Source organism: Lissotriton helveticus, chromosome 4_2 (genome assembly GCF_964261635.1).
Source record: "Lissotriton helveticus chromosome 4_2, aLisHel1.1, whole genome shotgun sequence".
NCBI lineage: Eukaryota > Metazoa > Chordata > Amphibia > Caudata > Salamandridae > Lissotriton > Lissotriton helveticus.
The window spans coordinates 127259572-127275323 of record NC_136064.1 but is presented as its reverse complement, the minus strand read 5'-3'; the positions used below and the strand labels follow the sequence as shown (position 1 = coordinate 127275323).

General features: G+C 39.4%; 1 protein-coding gene across 1 annotated transcript in view; it reads left to right on the top strand.

The window, feature by feature from the left end:
* The window catches only part of LOC144752102 (nicotinamide N-methyltransferase-like), a 79608-nt gene extending 65037 nt beyond the window's left edge, over positions 1–14571 (top strand). Inside the window, exons 2-3 of the mRNA XM_078640045.1 lie at positions 670–877; positions 13760–14571. Of these exons, the coding sequence (XP_078496171.1) occupies positions 670–877; positions 13760–14195 (644 nt within the window). The 3' untranslated portion in view covers positions 14196–14571. The remainder of the gene's footprint in view (positions 1–669; positions 878–13759) is intronic.
* Positions 14572–15752: the final 1181 nt, after the last annotated feature.

Sequence of the window (15752 nt, the reverse complement as noted above, 5' to 3'; positions counted from 1 at the left end):
GCTCCGGCAGACTCTATGCATTGCCATAGACACAGCATCCCAGAACTAGTGTACCACTGCAACATCAGATGCATCACCGCCTTTATTAGGATTGGCTGTGATGTATCTTTGCAGCTCAGTGACTACATTTCAGGTGCATCTTCGACTTTGTGCGGCTCAGAGCTGATGCGTCACCACCATCCCATAGATTAACAATGAAAAATCACCCCGTTGCTTCTCGCATCTCTTCCCCAATAACGATGCATTAACGGAACTTTGCAGCAGGTCAATCCTGCTCCACCTATCTGGACCAGGCTCCATTGTGGTTGGCCTGAATGTTTGTATTTGTTCTGGTGAAGCATGACCATGGCGGAGTATGCTTTTAAGCACTACGTTTCAGTTTATTCTTCAAAAATTCTTGACTCAAGGCCTCCGTTTTGAATTGTTGTAGCTGTTGTCTAATTTTGTTCATGAAATTAAACTATATTTGTCTAAACAGGTGTGGTATCTTTTTGTGTGGTGTTTTCACTGTTTTACTGTTTGGGGTGCTGCACAAATAATTTACAATCTGCCTCTAAAACTAAACCTGATTGATCTGTGCAAAGTTACATGCGGAGCAGAGGTTAATATAATATATTGACTTCAAAAATCCTAATCAATAATCAATTTCTGTACATCTTTTCTTACCAGGTGGTGTGAAAGGGGAGCTGCTGATTGAGCTGTCCTATGCTCCTTTCTTTCATTGGACCTTTCCAGCCTGTGACTATTTTTCAGACGTCGTTCTTGGTGGCTCCACTGATCAGGTTGTTGCAGTGATAGAGAAGTGGAGGAGAAATGAACCTGGAGCTCTGGATTGGAGTCATGTAGCAAAGGCACTTTGTGAGCACCAGGGCAGCAGGTATGTATTCTACACCTGATGATGTATTACAAATACCTACCTATGATTACCTTGCCAGCAATCCTAACGCAGAGGGCAGCAGATTTACTTTCATGAAATTAATGTCAAAGTTTCCAGAGGTGAGCAGCAGGTTCATGCCACTTTTCCATTTTTGAACATAGAGATTTGTAGGGCGTTCATCAAACTGCTTTCCATCTTTGAACCTGTAAGTGAGCGAGCATGAAAAATCTATCGCTTTCTTGAAATGCAATATGTTGGTAATTGTGATTTGGTAATTTGTTTTGTATCACAAAAGGTTATCAACTCATTCTGAATCACAAATAGGAGAAGTCATGCATTGGGCATCTCCATTGTTTTTAGGATTAGCATTGAGGTGTGTCACTGGTTTGTTACTGAATTGTGCTCATAAAAGTTTAAAAAAGTGACTTACTACTAAAAGGAATTGGTAAAACATTCAAAGAGCGATGCTGTTCCATTGGACAGTTTCCTCTCCAGGGAGTTTGTTGGGGTGCCTGCTTCTATAAATGAATTCTCAAATGGGATTTTGTTTATAACAGTAGTGCATGTTCTTTTGAAAAAAAATCACATTTCCAAATTCAAATTCAGGGATCATGGTATGCTGTTCCCTGTAATCATTCATCCTTGTGTTTGGAGCCAGTCGATGGGAGTCACAAAACGTTTCCTACCTATTTAATATGCCTTAGCTCAGCTTTTTTGACACTTGACATAACTTGAAATCTCGCAATGCAACTATATCAATATATAGATTGTATTGCAGATAGTTCAAAAGAGTGTGGTGATCAACTCCCAACCTCTAGCTGTTTCTACACCACGCCCTCAGCTTAGTAGATGAAATGTCAACATTTGTTTGTCAAAATAGTGAGAGAACCTTAAAAATGGAAAAGCTTAGAACATTTCTCACCTATTTCATCATTGTACAATTGCAGCCATAACAAATCAAGAGCCCATTTTAAGATACCAAATCTAAGTAAATATTCAGGTGCCTATTCACAAAATGCTTTTGTAGTATGTTTATTTCTACTTCAATAGTACTACTAACATACTACAACTTGCTATTCACAAATGTTCATGCGATGGTTCCATCTGTGCCTCCCAAATATGTTGTTTGAGCAGAGGTCCCCACCCCAGTCTCCAGAATACATTTGTGTTGCAAATATGGGAGAGACAGGGAGGAGTTGTTGCAAAGGGAATTATTAACTGCTGAAGGGGAGGGGTTAATGACGGAGTATAGAGGATTAGATAGGGTTTAGGTAGGGATATTCACCCATCTACAAAAGAGTAACAACATTACCTTTCACAAAGTGCACTTACAAAGTTATTATTGGATATGTACTCCTCATCAGAGGTAGTGTAAGCCCAGCCACTGATAATGTAACATCCTTCCAATGGGAAATAATCCAGCAAATACCTTCAATTTAACACCCATGGAAAATAAAATGAAAGGGAACTGAATATTTATATTATTTATAAATAGGAACACATTCATTTTAATGTTTAAAAACATATCTAAAAGTGAATATATGTTATCACATTTTAATATGTTATCATATAATTTTTAATTTTTGAATGAATATACCATTATTAGTTTTGTAAAATTATAATCCAATTCGTTTTAATTAATTGTTTTAATTAATTCTATACATAATTTTTAATAATTATAAAGTGAATGGTGATATCCAAAAGAAGCAAAGTTACTCAATAGTATATGAGTAAGCTCCCCTGTGTAGATTTACTCACATGTAACTTTACCTTTGTGAATAGACCCTTTGTAAAAATATACACTTGAGGACATTTACTAAGCAACAATGAGTCTAAAATCTAAGTCGGCTATCGCAGTTTGGAATCCCATAGTATCAAAGACAGGGCTGCCAGACACAATCCGTTCTTGTGGGAGAGGAGTTGGCCTAACGGCTTGGGCGTTCAACCTTGGACCTGGGGAACTAGGTTCGAGTCTCAGTAACGACGCTGAACATCCTGTGATTCTGGGCAAATCACTTAATCGCCCCGTGCCTAACAAAAATGAATGTGTCCTCATGTAACATAACTGGTGCTATGTAAAGCGCTCTGATACCCGATTCCGTTGCAGGTCAAGTTTGCGCCATAAAAAACTCTGAAAGTAAAAAAGTCTATGATTTAGAATCTAATTTAGACTACGGCAGATGAATGTTCTTTCACGAATATGACAGAGTATCCTGTCCCCATTATCACAGTATATTATATCCTGTGTCACTTGTAATACGGCAGACAGAATATTCCACTTAACAATCTCTAATCAAGCTTTGAGTACTAATGTCAAACTAATTGATGGTCAGGATAAGATTAACAAAAACTGATTCCTTATTAACCAAGCTGATTGCTAGAAGAGAGAGACAGTCAAGAATAGAATGGCAGACATATTAGATTTGCAAATACAAAAAGCAATCCTATATTTTTAGAACTCACATTTCTTCTAAAGACAAAAGAATATAAGGAGCACCTCAAGTGTTTCAGTTGTTTCATAATTAGTGCACAATTGCCAAGTTATGCTATTTTTTTTAGAATGCACTAACACATTGAAAAGATGAGTAAGATAGATTACAAGTAGGTGCTAGAAAAAGAAGAATTACTGAGTACAAAGTAAAGAGCCTGATTTATATGTTGGTGGGGCAGGATCTCTGTTGTAAAGGTGACTGACTTCCCACTCCACCAACATTGTGGTCTATCCCATTCAATTTAGATGCAGGTGGACATTGAGTTTAGCTGCATCAGTGATAATACCATGAATGCCATGACCAAATATCTCCAATTGCCCAAAGAAGTAAGTGTTGGTGGAGAATTGGATATATGCCCATTTACCCAATAAGGATTGGTGGACATATAGCTGTTTTTTTTTACTGTCTGTCACTGACAGGCACACCCTGGTGGTAAAGGAAAAGAAAATAACCCCACCACATTGGAAATGACTCCTATGGAGGGGGAGTCATTATGTGTTTAATTGCAAAGGATTTTGTTCAAATAAAGAACAATACTCTTTGTTCATGTTACTGGAACACTCTGCACTTAACATCGAAAGACTTTGACGGAAACTGCTAGGACCGTTGTTCCTGCCAATGCATTATGAATGAATGACTACCTGTCAGTGGGAAATTATAAATCTTTAGTGTGGTACCACCACCAGAGTGATAGACTAATTTATTCCATCATCCTAGTGCAAAAACTGCCTGTCCATTGTAATCTAAATAAGGTCAAAGTATACATTACTTTCCTAAAGATAGCTAAGTTGCACTGATTGTCAATAGGAGAGAATTACACAGTTTTGCTGTAGAAATAGAGAAGGACCTGTCCCCATAAGTAGCTGTTTAGGCTCAAGACAAGTAGGCGCAAACTGGTTGGCTGAATACAAGGACCTTTTTAGAGCACAGGGTATAGATGTGCATGTCAGTAACGACACTGATGGACAAATTACAGGCTTTCAAACAAACTCGGGAGCAGATAGGCAGCCAATGAAGAGAACTGATGACAGAGATTGGCCATATTAGCGTCACTTGCATAATCCAGCCTAAACTAAAATAAAAGATATACCAAGGGTACATGCCAGCTTGCTCTGTTGCATGAAATGTAAATGATGCCCCTGTTCTTCTAGAGCGTCAAGTAAGCCATTAGAATAAACATAAATGTCCAGGTTTTGTATAACCCTTGCTGTAGTGGACGGGGGTAAACAGGTCAGGCCCCACATGAAGAAGGAGTAAGTAAAACCCCATCTCGGTCCTTTTTGGACTTTCAAGAGAACATTTGTGGACTTCCACCGAGGTGAGAGAGCAAGGCAGAGTGACAACGTTTTTGCTTGCTGCTCTGAGGAGATGCATACTCTAGGTCTAGACAGGTCAAATATGAATGTGGGCCATATTTAACTTTTTCACTCAGCACATTCTTGTCATTTCCTTGCGCTGTTGAGATTTTGGCTGCCTAGTGAGAACTAAGGGGCCTTTCTATCACGGGACCCTCACTGTAGGCAAACACACCTTCCTGCACACAAACAATCTTCATGTTTCTCCTTCTATGGGTGCTGCGGAATACAGCACACAGAGAAAGAGAAAATACAAGGAGAAATAAAGATATTTCTCTTGTAATGCCGTATCTGGTGAGGCGTAGCATTTTGAGGCATTCTCCAGTCTTCCACCCATGGTAAGTCTGAGAATGTGCCAACATTCACAGGTGAAAGTAGATAGTTATAGTTAGGAGCAAAGATTCAATAGAAAATGCATTTGTTTTATTTTGCTAATAAAATTGGCACCAGTGGCTGAAAATTCAGAAACGTTTCAAGAAACCTCCATCTTTTGGTTCAGCTGCTGTGTTGAAAGTTTTGGGGTAATTTGGCAAGCACAGGGGGGTCCCGAAGTGTGTTTTTCAAGATTATATCTATTGGGATTTTTCAGTTGTTTGAAAATGACTACAGCCCAAACTGCTGCAAGGAAATACACCTATGATGATGATTCGGAAAGTGTGCTGTTTGTGAGATGGTGTAAATCTGTTAATTAGGTTTAAAATATATAGATATCTGGAAGCCCAAAATCATATGGAAATACTACTGAAATTTGATTGGCTGCCAACACTTCAACCAGGAAGTGAGTTGGTGCGTGCATGAATGGGCTTGTCAGTGTCTGTGTGGGTGTCTGAGTTGGTGTGTGAGAGGTTGTGAGGAAGTGCAAGTAGACATGTAAGTGTGTGATGGGTGGGTGTGTGAGTGGGTGTGTAAGTGGCTGTGTGGGACTCTGAGTGTATGTAACTGGGTGTGTCAGTTGGTTTGTGATATATGCATGTGTTAGTGTTTGTATAAGTGGCTGTGTTGGTCGATGGGGGTGTGGGTAAAATAGCTTTATAGGTATGTACATGGCGGTGTGAGTGCCTATATGGGGTTAGAGGTTGTTCTCTGGGTCTGTGAGCCAATGTGTGAGTTACTGTTTAAGTGTGTGAGTCTATCTTGTGCTTGCAAAAAAATTCAAAATATTTTCTTGCCCACAAGAGATCCTTCACATACCCCTCCATCATTACCATGGGGTCATGAAACCCCTTTCCTGACCTCTTGTATCCTATCATTTCCTTTACTTCCCCGTCCCAGAGAACAATGTCCTGATTCACAAAATTGCGGCTGCAACTTTCCTCCCAGATTGCAGGCAGCCAATCACAGCATTTGTGTTGGAGCATGGTTCCAATGATCCACTGCGGTGGAACCATGTTTCTACATATACATAAATCAGGGTTCGGGTCACCCTAGAAAACATAAGAAAAATCTGTCTCTATATAGATATAAATATATATGGCTTGTGAAGGTGTCGGCCGGGGATACGCTGTGAAAGCCTGCCTAAATCCACATTGGAGTAAGCTTGAGAATCGGAGTATTAACGAGAGGCATTGTGGGACATGAAGTCCAAATACCGAGCAAAGAAGGTGTACAGCGGGTTAAGGTGAACCTAAATGTAACTACAGTGAGACTCAAGTATTATACAGTCAAAAGAATAATACAAGCACTATCAAACTTAACGCTACACTTTAATTGAAAAATGCTTAAAATAGACTGCCTCTTTAAGCTAATTGACATTTGTCCTACTTCAATGTTTAAGCTACGTTTTTAAGAACTAACGAACCCCTCCCCAATGCTGTGCATATGATTAAGAGGCGTGTTGCCTTGAAACGCGTTATGCATTCCTGCCGAAATAAATGGATTTCAAGTACGCTGGTGTGGTCGGTTTCACGCTGCTGAGGTCTGCGCGTGGGTTTGGATGGATAAATATATATAGGTTCTGGTTAGCAATACTTTGGAGCCCAAGACTTCTACAACTTGGGCAGCTCTAAAGAAAGGCTTCAAGGTATGCCCCCAATGCAAAGCCTGCCGCTATGGCATCAATAGGACACATTTCAAAAGTCCCTTTCATGAACATCCTATTGCTATCTCTAAGTGGCTCAATTGCAAAACTGATTATGCCATCTATGTGCTGGAGTGTCCGTGTGGGCTTCAATATGTGGGTAGTACCAAACTGCCCGCCCACAAACGGATACTCCAGCACATACGTGCAATAACTGGGCATGATCATAACTATCTGGTTGCCAGGCACTTTCAGGATAAACATCTGGGCATTCCTGATAAACTCCAATTTTTTCTAATCGATTGTGCGAGGCGTCAAGGAGGGGAGGTGACCGTGAGGCCAAACTCCGTCTCCTTGAGACTAGATACATTTTGGAGCTCAATACCAAAAATCCCAGTGGCCTTAATGACAGGGAAGATCTCTATACCTGTCTGTAGGATTAATTGGTATGCCCATAAGACCTGTCCGGATATAGTAGTTAATTATTGTTCCCCTCATGCTGTTTCCGATTTGTATATATTGATGAATTCATGTCTTTTTTTAAACGAAAACTATTATGCTATTCTTTTTTTGTATTATTGGTACTGAATTGAACATTTTGAATTTTTTGCTAAACCATTTGCACTTTAATGCCAAAATTTGCACCATCACTTTAAGCACTTTTCCTGTTTGTTGGCAAATATTGTGACTCGCCCACTTGGGCTCTATTTAGATCTTTGTGTCATGATGCTTTGGATCAATGCTGCTGACTAACGTATGAGCATTTTTTACTTTCAGAAAATTTGGGCACAACAATGAGCTGGTGTTCATAATGTACATAGATAGAATTAATTATCATGTATATATAGTTTCTTGTGTTGTTTTCTACCATTTGGTGCCCTATAAATATGCTCCTTTATCTATGAAATCTGTATATATGATTTTATTGATTGTGTAAATTCCATCGGGTAATAATTATGTGTTTTTATTGGCACTCTCGATTGACTGCACAAATGCAGCGTTATATTGTATAGTATTTTTTCCATGTTTATGGCACACAATATCGCACTGTCACTTTAAATGCCCTGCTCACTTTTGTGTAGCTTGTCATGTGATCAAGCCTCCCTGGAGGCGAAACGCGTCATGGCGGCAGCGCTGGCTCCACGTAATTAAATCACCTTGCACCAGCACTTTTGGGTCGACTCTTTGTCACTGGATACTTTGGTGAAAGTCTCTTTGCCTTGGAGTGACAATCTTCGGAAAATATATATATGTATACATATCTGTAAATATATATGTTTATATATGTGTGTGTGTGTATGTATTTGTATATATATGTATATGTGTATGTATATATAATTTTACCAGCATTGAGACCTCTTCATTGGCTGTCTATCTGCTCCAAAGTATATTTAAAGGTCTGTACATTTGAGATGCCCTAGGAACAAATGGGTTGTAGCTATTCTATTTTTAACGGAAGCTAACCGACCTATTACAAGCGGAGTTAACTAAATATAGCTGCACTTTTTAAAATACTGCATAATCTTGACAAAACCTTAGCCTTTTGCACCAATTATGTGTATTACTGGTCAGAGTCTTATGTCGCTTTGTCTGTTTCATATTCTTCAATCTTATTCTATGATCCTCAGCTCCCAGTGTATTGCTAATTGAGAAGTGTCTTATTATATGGCTGATTGCTGTACACATATCTGAGAGATGTTGTTGGGTGTGTGATAATGGGTTACAGTATAGCATAGTATTACTGTCCTGTTCCCTGGGTGCTGCACTTGAATTTTACATTCATGTTCGTACTATTGTATTCTTTGTAGGCTACTGTCTCCATACACTCCTGATCTGTGTTTTATATTTCCTGCCTGCCTTGTCATACTTACTTCTACATACTTGCCCATCATACTTCACAGATCTGGTGTTCTGATCTGTGGTTAATGACCAGTGTTAGCCTTTCTAACAAACCTTTGCTTGCCTGATTACAACCATGTCAACAAAAAACAGGCGTCACCCAGTGTGTACTGCAAATGTAAGAAAGTGGAGTCCTATAGATTGGATTCCTTATTACAAATATTAGAAAGTGGAGTGCTATATTAATGAGTGGTAGAGTGAAATGGCTTTGAGTGTTGTTAAGTGGAGTAGAGTGCAATAGAGTGAAGTGGATGGGAGTGGAGTTGGGTAGAGTGGAATGGCATAGAACAGAGTAGCATAGAGTAGAGTTGTATAGAGTTAAGTGGTGTATAGTTGAGTGTTATAGAATGGAAAACCATGATGTGGAATACCCTATAGTGGATCGGCAGGTTATAGAGTATTGGAAAGTGTCAGAGAGTGGAGTGGCATACAGAACAGTGTTGTAGAAAGGAGTAGTGTACTGTACTGTGTTGTAGAGTGTGGTAGAGTAGAGTGTTAAATACTTGTGTAGAGATGATTGGCTTAGAGGGCATACAGTGTGAGGGAAGAGATGTGGTGCTGCGGACAGGGTGACTGACACCGGGCGCTGGGGCTCATGGTTCGATCCCTGGCATTGGCGGCAGGTCAGCTCAGCACCATGTGACTCTGGGCAATAGCTCACCTAATCTTCCCGATGGCCTCCAGCGCTGGGATGCCTGCGGGTAGTAGTATGGTGTGGTGTAGTGGCATTGAAGGAGATGTGATGTGGGTTCTTGAGTGAAGTAGAGTGTCCTACAGTGGCATACAGGGTTGTACAGTGGTGTTTAGGGGAATATTGTAGTAGAGTATCTCATAGTGTTATAGAGTGTAGCAGTGTGGAGTTGCATAGAGTAGAGTAGAATGTTGTAGGTGGGGCAGAATAGAGCAGAGTGTTATAGAGTGGCCCAGAGTTGGGCAAAGTGTCATACACACCATAATGTAAAGTAAGTGTATTAGAATGGGATGCACGTTTGTAAAGTAGAGTTCTGTGAAGTGGAGTAGAGTTAAGTGGCATAGCACAGAGTGTAGTAAAGTGTCATAGAGTAGAGCAGAGTTCTGTGGCATACAGTGGTCTTGTGTGCCATGTCGTAGAATGTCAGATACTCCCTTAGAGTGTGGTGGAATCGAGTGGCATAGAGTGATGTTAAGTGCAGTGACATAGAGTAGAGTAGTGGAGTGACGTAGACTGGAGAAGTGTGTCATGGAGTAGCGTAAATCGGAGTGCAGTGTCATAGAGGGAGTTATGAAGAGTGTCATAGAGTGAAGAAGATTGATACACAGTGTCACAAAGAGTAATAGGATGTTGACATAGACTGGAGTACAGTGTTGTACATTGGAGTGGTATAGAGTGGAGTAGAATTTAGTAGACTTGAGAGTTGTAGAGTGTCACTGAATTTAGAATAGTGTTGAAAGCTGAGAAAACTGTTGTGGCATAGACTGGAGTAATGAAGACTTCAGTGCCATACACTGACTCTACATCACTCCAGATGGAGAGTGTTGTATGTAGGCTTCGAGTGTTATATCGTACAGTGTCATGGTGTAAAGTGTTGTGACGTACAGTGTCATGGCATACTTTGGAGTGGCTTAGAGTGTTGTGGTGTAGAGGGTTGTGGAATTTTGTGTCTTAGCATAGAGAGGAGTGGCATAGAGTGGGGTAGTATGCAGTGGAATAGCATAGGGTAGAATGGTGTAGAGAGAAGTGTACCTTAGAGTGGAGTGGCTTTGAGTAGATTGTTGGAGAATGGAGTGGCATAGAGTCAAGTGGAATACAGTGCAATACAATAGAGTGGTGTGGTGTAGACACGAGTGGTACACATCGGAGTGGCATACAGTTAACTAACATATAAAGGAGTGGCATAGGCTGGAGTGAATTATGGTGGAGTGGCATTTCGTAGAGTATATTGGAGTGGTGTAGACACGAGTGGAATACATCGGAGTGACTTACAGTTAAATAACATATAAAGGAGTTGTGTAGGCAGGAGTGGCATTTCTTAGAGTAGAGTGGAGTTGCATAGAGGGGAGTAGTATGTTGTACAGTAGAGTGGAGTGACATACAGTAGAGTGATGTAGACTAGAGTAGTGAACAATTGAGTAGTTTACTGTATAGTGGAGTGCCGTAGAGGAAAACAGCATTGGGGGAGTCATACAGTGGAATAGCAGAGAGTGGAATGGAACAGAACAGCATGGCATGCACTGGATAAGGGTACAGCAGAGAGGGATACATTGACGTGGAGTAGACTGGATTGCAATAAGGTAGAATACTGGAGAGTGCAGTAGCTTACAATATAAACAGGTAGAGTGGAGTGGAGTGGCGTACACTGGAGTGCCTTAGAGTAGAAAAGCATACAGTGCAGTGCCAAACAATGAAATACCGTACAGTGGATTGGCATATAGTGGATTAAAGTAGAGTGGAGAGACATAGAGTGGATTACCACAGTAGATTGGCACTGGGTGGAATAGTGTAGAGTGGAGTATCATAGATTGCAGTGGCATAGAGTTGAAAAGCATACAGTGGAGTGGCAGAGAGTAGAGTTGAGTGAAGCATTGTAGAGTGGAGTGACATGTCATAGAGTGGCGTGTCATGCCATACATTAGAGTGTTGTGTTTTAGAAGTGGAGTGTGGTATCGTGCAGTGAAGTGGAGTGGCATGTTGGGTCATACAGTATAGCTTAAAAAGATGGAGTGTGAAACTGGGTTGGAACTGTGCAGGACTATAACATTTGGTGTGTAGAGTAAACCAATTCAGTGCCAGGTAATGCCTTGTGTTTCTCCAGGCAGATTTACCAAGATGCCCAGAGTAATGCATGTTGACCTTGCGTTGCTTTGGCAAATCTGATTAAAGTGGCCCTTGCAACACCATGCTTGATGCAATGGTAAGGAACTACAGCCATACATCTGTCTCTCAGTGATATATTGTACAGGGTGCACCAAATTGACTGTAAACCACAATACATGCCAATGACAAAGCAGTATGTGACTAGGGTGGAGTGGAAAGCTTCCCTCTGCCCACAAAAATGGCAGAACGTGATTACCCTATGCAATGTTTGTATGCAGAGATCCATCTAAATTCTGACATCCACTGTGTGGCAGAATTTATTGCCCCAACTTTTCAGAGATTTGGCTTCCCCTAACACCATTTTCTAACATGGCTGTTGTAGGAATTGCAGTCAAAATTCTGCTTTTCAAGTAGATAGTGAGGCATTTGAGTAGATTTTGTACTCGAGCGACAGCATAATCAATTTGAATGGCTACATACTCTTTCACGCCACATAATGCCTTTTTACACTGATTTATCAGTGCTGCTTGCGCTACTGACACTATATTGCAGTACAAACAGTGTGACATGCATATTTCCACCCATTTTTGAAACTCAGCGGAATCTGGCAAAGTTCCACCCACCCCTGTATATGGCTGGCTAATGGCTGCCTTTACAAAATTAAAGTCAGCCATTTTGTTTTTACTATACTCTAGCTGCGCTCTGGGTTAGGCCCTTAAATATCAGTAAGCAGTAGTTTTTTTGTTGTTTCCCACCGAGGATCACTTAACTAAAGTGGTAATAGGAAGGGAAATGTTGTTGTATTTTTCTATATAATTGTATTTGAAGTCTACAGAGAATAGTTCTAGTATCTAGGAAGTACTGTGCTGGTGAATAAGTTTACCTTTTTAAAATATTTTTAAGTAGCATGGAATTCTTGATGTTTCCACATTACTATGTACAAAATATTTTGGAACGGCTTCAATATGTAGAATATTGAAGCTCACTATGTCAGTGAATTTTATAGAAAATACATTTAAAACATATATAGAAACATTATATAATTTTTGCCTTCCTATTACCAATTTAATAAAGTACCTACATCTATGCCCCTAACTCATAAAACAGACAAACAAATTACTGTGGCCACAGATATCTCCAAGTTCAAATGCCTTATGAGTTTTAAAATACTACTTACCTCTACTACCTAAAAGTATCATCCGCACACCATAATCTATTATGTTCTCAAGTTTCATTAACATCTGTTCAGCTGTTTTTTGAACACTAACTGCAATATACATTTCTATGTAAAGTTCAATAAAGCAAAAACAAGTTTTGGGCCCCCTCTTTTTTCTTTTAACCTGGTTGACCAATCACCACTAAACTTTGTATGCTCTGCGATGTAGTAAATGCTATAGGTCTTCTAGGTTTTGTAGAGATTCATGAAATTGTTATTTACAGACAATTATCTGAGGAATTTCTGCTTCTGGAAAGCCTAACTGTAAATAATACATACATATATGTGTTTTTAACAGACAACTATCTGAGGAATTCCTGCCTCTGGAAAGCCTCACTGTAAATAATACATACATATATGTGGAAGATATTATTACCTCATTGTGACAACTCTCTATAAGGGAGATTCTTTACTCTGACTCCTGGGCAGGACACAGGCTAGTTGAGCCTTGGTTACTCCACTAGAGAAGGGTGTGGAAAATATATTGATCACTCAAAAATGGTTTATTGATAACTGTGATCAGGAAAGAAAAGTGGCAGTTCCTAAGGTGTGACTGTGGATCTGTTGAAGATATGCAATAATTTAAAGGGGAGGTGAGCATAACAAGCAGATATGGTGTCCCCGGGGTAAAACTACAATCTAGAAAAAGAGGTGCAGAAGGGCAGTAATGCAGTTATAAACTGATATTTTGCTATGCCTAGAAAATATTGTGTCAGTAAAACACAAACACCATTCAGAATGCTTATGTGTGTGTGTACACATGTATAGAGTGCATGTGTTTGTACCTGTCTTTTTGGAGCACGTGCTATAAAGACTGGACCAGTTAAAACATTTTTTAATGTCTATATCATACAAATCCCATATTGGTTAGTGTAAAGTTCACTATAGGGACAGAGCCTCTCGCAGTCGTTTCTATTTTACAATATGTAAAATATTGTTTTTTTCAAAAGCTATATATATATATATATGTATGTCGTCCCTTTGCAAACATATTGTTTATATACATACAAACCAGTTTTGAAAAAAATATATGACATAACTTATGAGAATATAACATGTTTTAATCAATAATACATTTAAATTAAAAAACGTTGTATTCTCTTTTTCAGTGACGCATCGCCTGAGACGCAAAATATGTTACGAAGCAAAATCACACACGTTCTTAAGTATGATGCCAACAAACATAACCCCTTGTCTCCCACCATCCTGCCCCAGGCTGACTGTCTGATTTTGCCTCATTGTTTGGAGACCCACGTGACAAATAAAGATGGGTTCTGCAGTGCTTTAAAAAATGTTTCATCACTGGTAAAAGATGAAGGGCATTTAATACTGATAACGTGCCTCGATACCACTTATTACATGGTTGGGGGCTTTAAGTTTCCCCATCTATGTATGGATGAGAGTTTTATAAGACAAGCGCTTGGGGATGCTAACTATGTTATCAAGGAGCTGCAGGTGTTTCACAGGACTGTTAATCAACTGTATGATGTGATAGATTACAGCAGTGTAATACTTGTTCATGCTAAAAAAAAAATACCTGTTTAATGTACTTATGAATCATAATTGATAGACATAACGTCTACAGAGAGGAAAGGAATAGGTTGTCCCTGTCCTGAATCAAATCCCTTATGTTTCCTCCTTTGTTGGACCTATTGCTGCTGACACCAGTGATGCTCTGGTCTCTGCCTCTCCTTACTTCTTGACCATAGGCCTTTGCTTTTGCTGGGACCATTTTCCCTTGGCTCTGCCCGTTTCTGATTTAATTATTATCCTCTTGTCCTTTACTGAAAAATCTAATGGATTGTTGCTTAGTCAATAACTGCTGGAAGGAATGATAATTTGATCATGCACTTGATTCCGTGTGACGCGGTAACAATTATTTAAATCTTACAATAAAATTATGATCCATTTTCTCAAGGAATTTAAATCTTATGTGTTTTGTTCTGCAATGTTCTTCCCCTCATGTGTGTTTCCATTATTGCCCATAAATAGATGTTTGAGATATATAGTGGCTATTTTTCCTTGGAGAATAGGATATAGCCCTCTTTCCACTATCTATGAATTCTGAATGTGTAGATTATAATATTTAAATATATTACCAAAGGAGACAGGGTCGAGCTTTAAAAGGTGCAGCACCAGACGTCACTACTTAATATGCCTCTTAGATCAGTGCTAAACCTCAGTACAACAGGTCTGGAATGTGACCCACATGCATCCCAAATAGGTGGTTAGAAACCCCCATCACCCACAGCTACAAATTGACCCTGCACCTGAGAATATCCTAATACAACTCATTCAAGTGTATCTTGATTGTATTTATAGTAAATCTTTTATTGTAAATCACTTGTCCTTTTTAAAATCACCACACAATTGCTTACCAATGCGTTTCACCCCTCTTGGGACTTCTTCTGGGCTTGTTCAAGTTCTGTTTCTACCACATAATATATATGTACCTGTGCGACCACTCATGATTTTTTTCGATAATCATAGTTTGGATACACCATTTGATTGTGGACGTGCAGAGGATGCGATACTGCTTTAATAATACTTTGAGGTTACTTGAATATCCCGGCCACTGGATGATACAGTTGTTTGAAAAAGGCCACTAAACACACAGATGTAATGCGTGGATATTTTCATCATTTTCATAATGGGGAACATATGAGATAAATCTGGTCATTTACCCCGGATTATCAACACTAAATCATAAGTTTTGATAATTACAATAATGATTACCTGCATAATCATTTTAATATAAGATCGACTTTCTGGCGCCTAGGGAGAAATAATTATATGTTATCGACAACGTTCAGACCAATACCAATACACTATTTTACCAACGTTGCTGTTAAGATTGGCTTGGAGCCATAATTACCATCAACATCAGAAACAGAACTTGAACATGCCCTGAAGAAGTCCCAAGAGGGATGAAACGCGTTGGAAAGCAATTGTGTGGTGTTTTTAAAAAGGACAAGTGATTTACAATAAAAGATTTACTATAACTACAATCAAGATACACATGTTTGATATTCTCGTCTGAGAAGCTATTTTGTTTGTGATATATCTCTTTATTCATTTGAATGAGTTGTACTAGGATGTTTA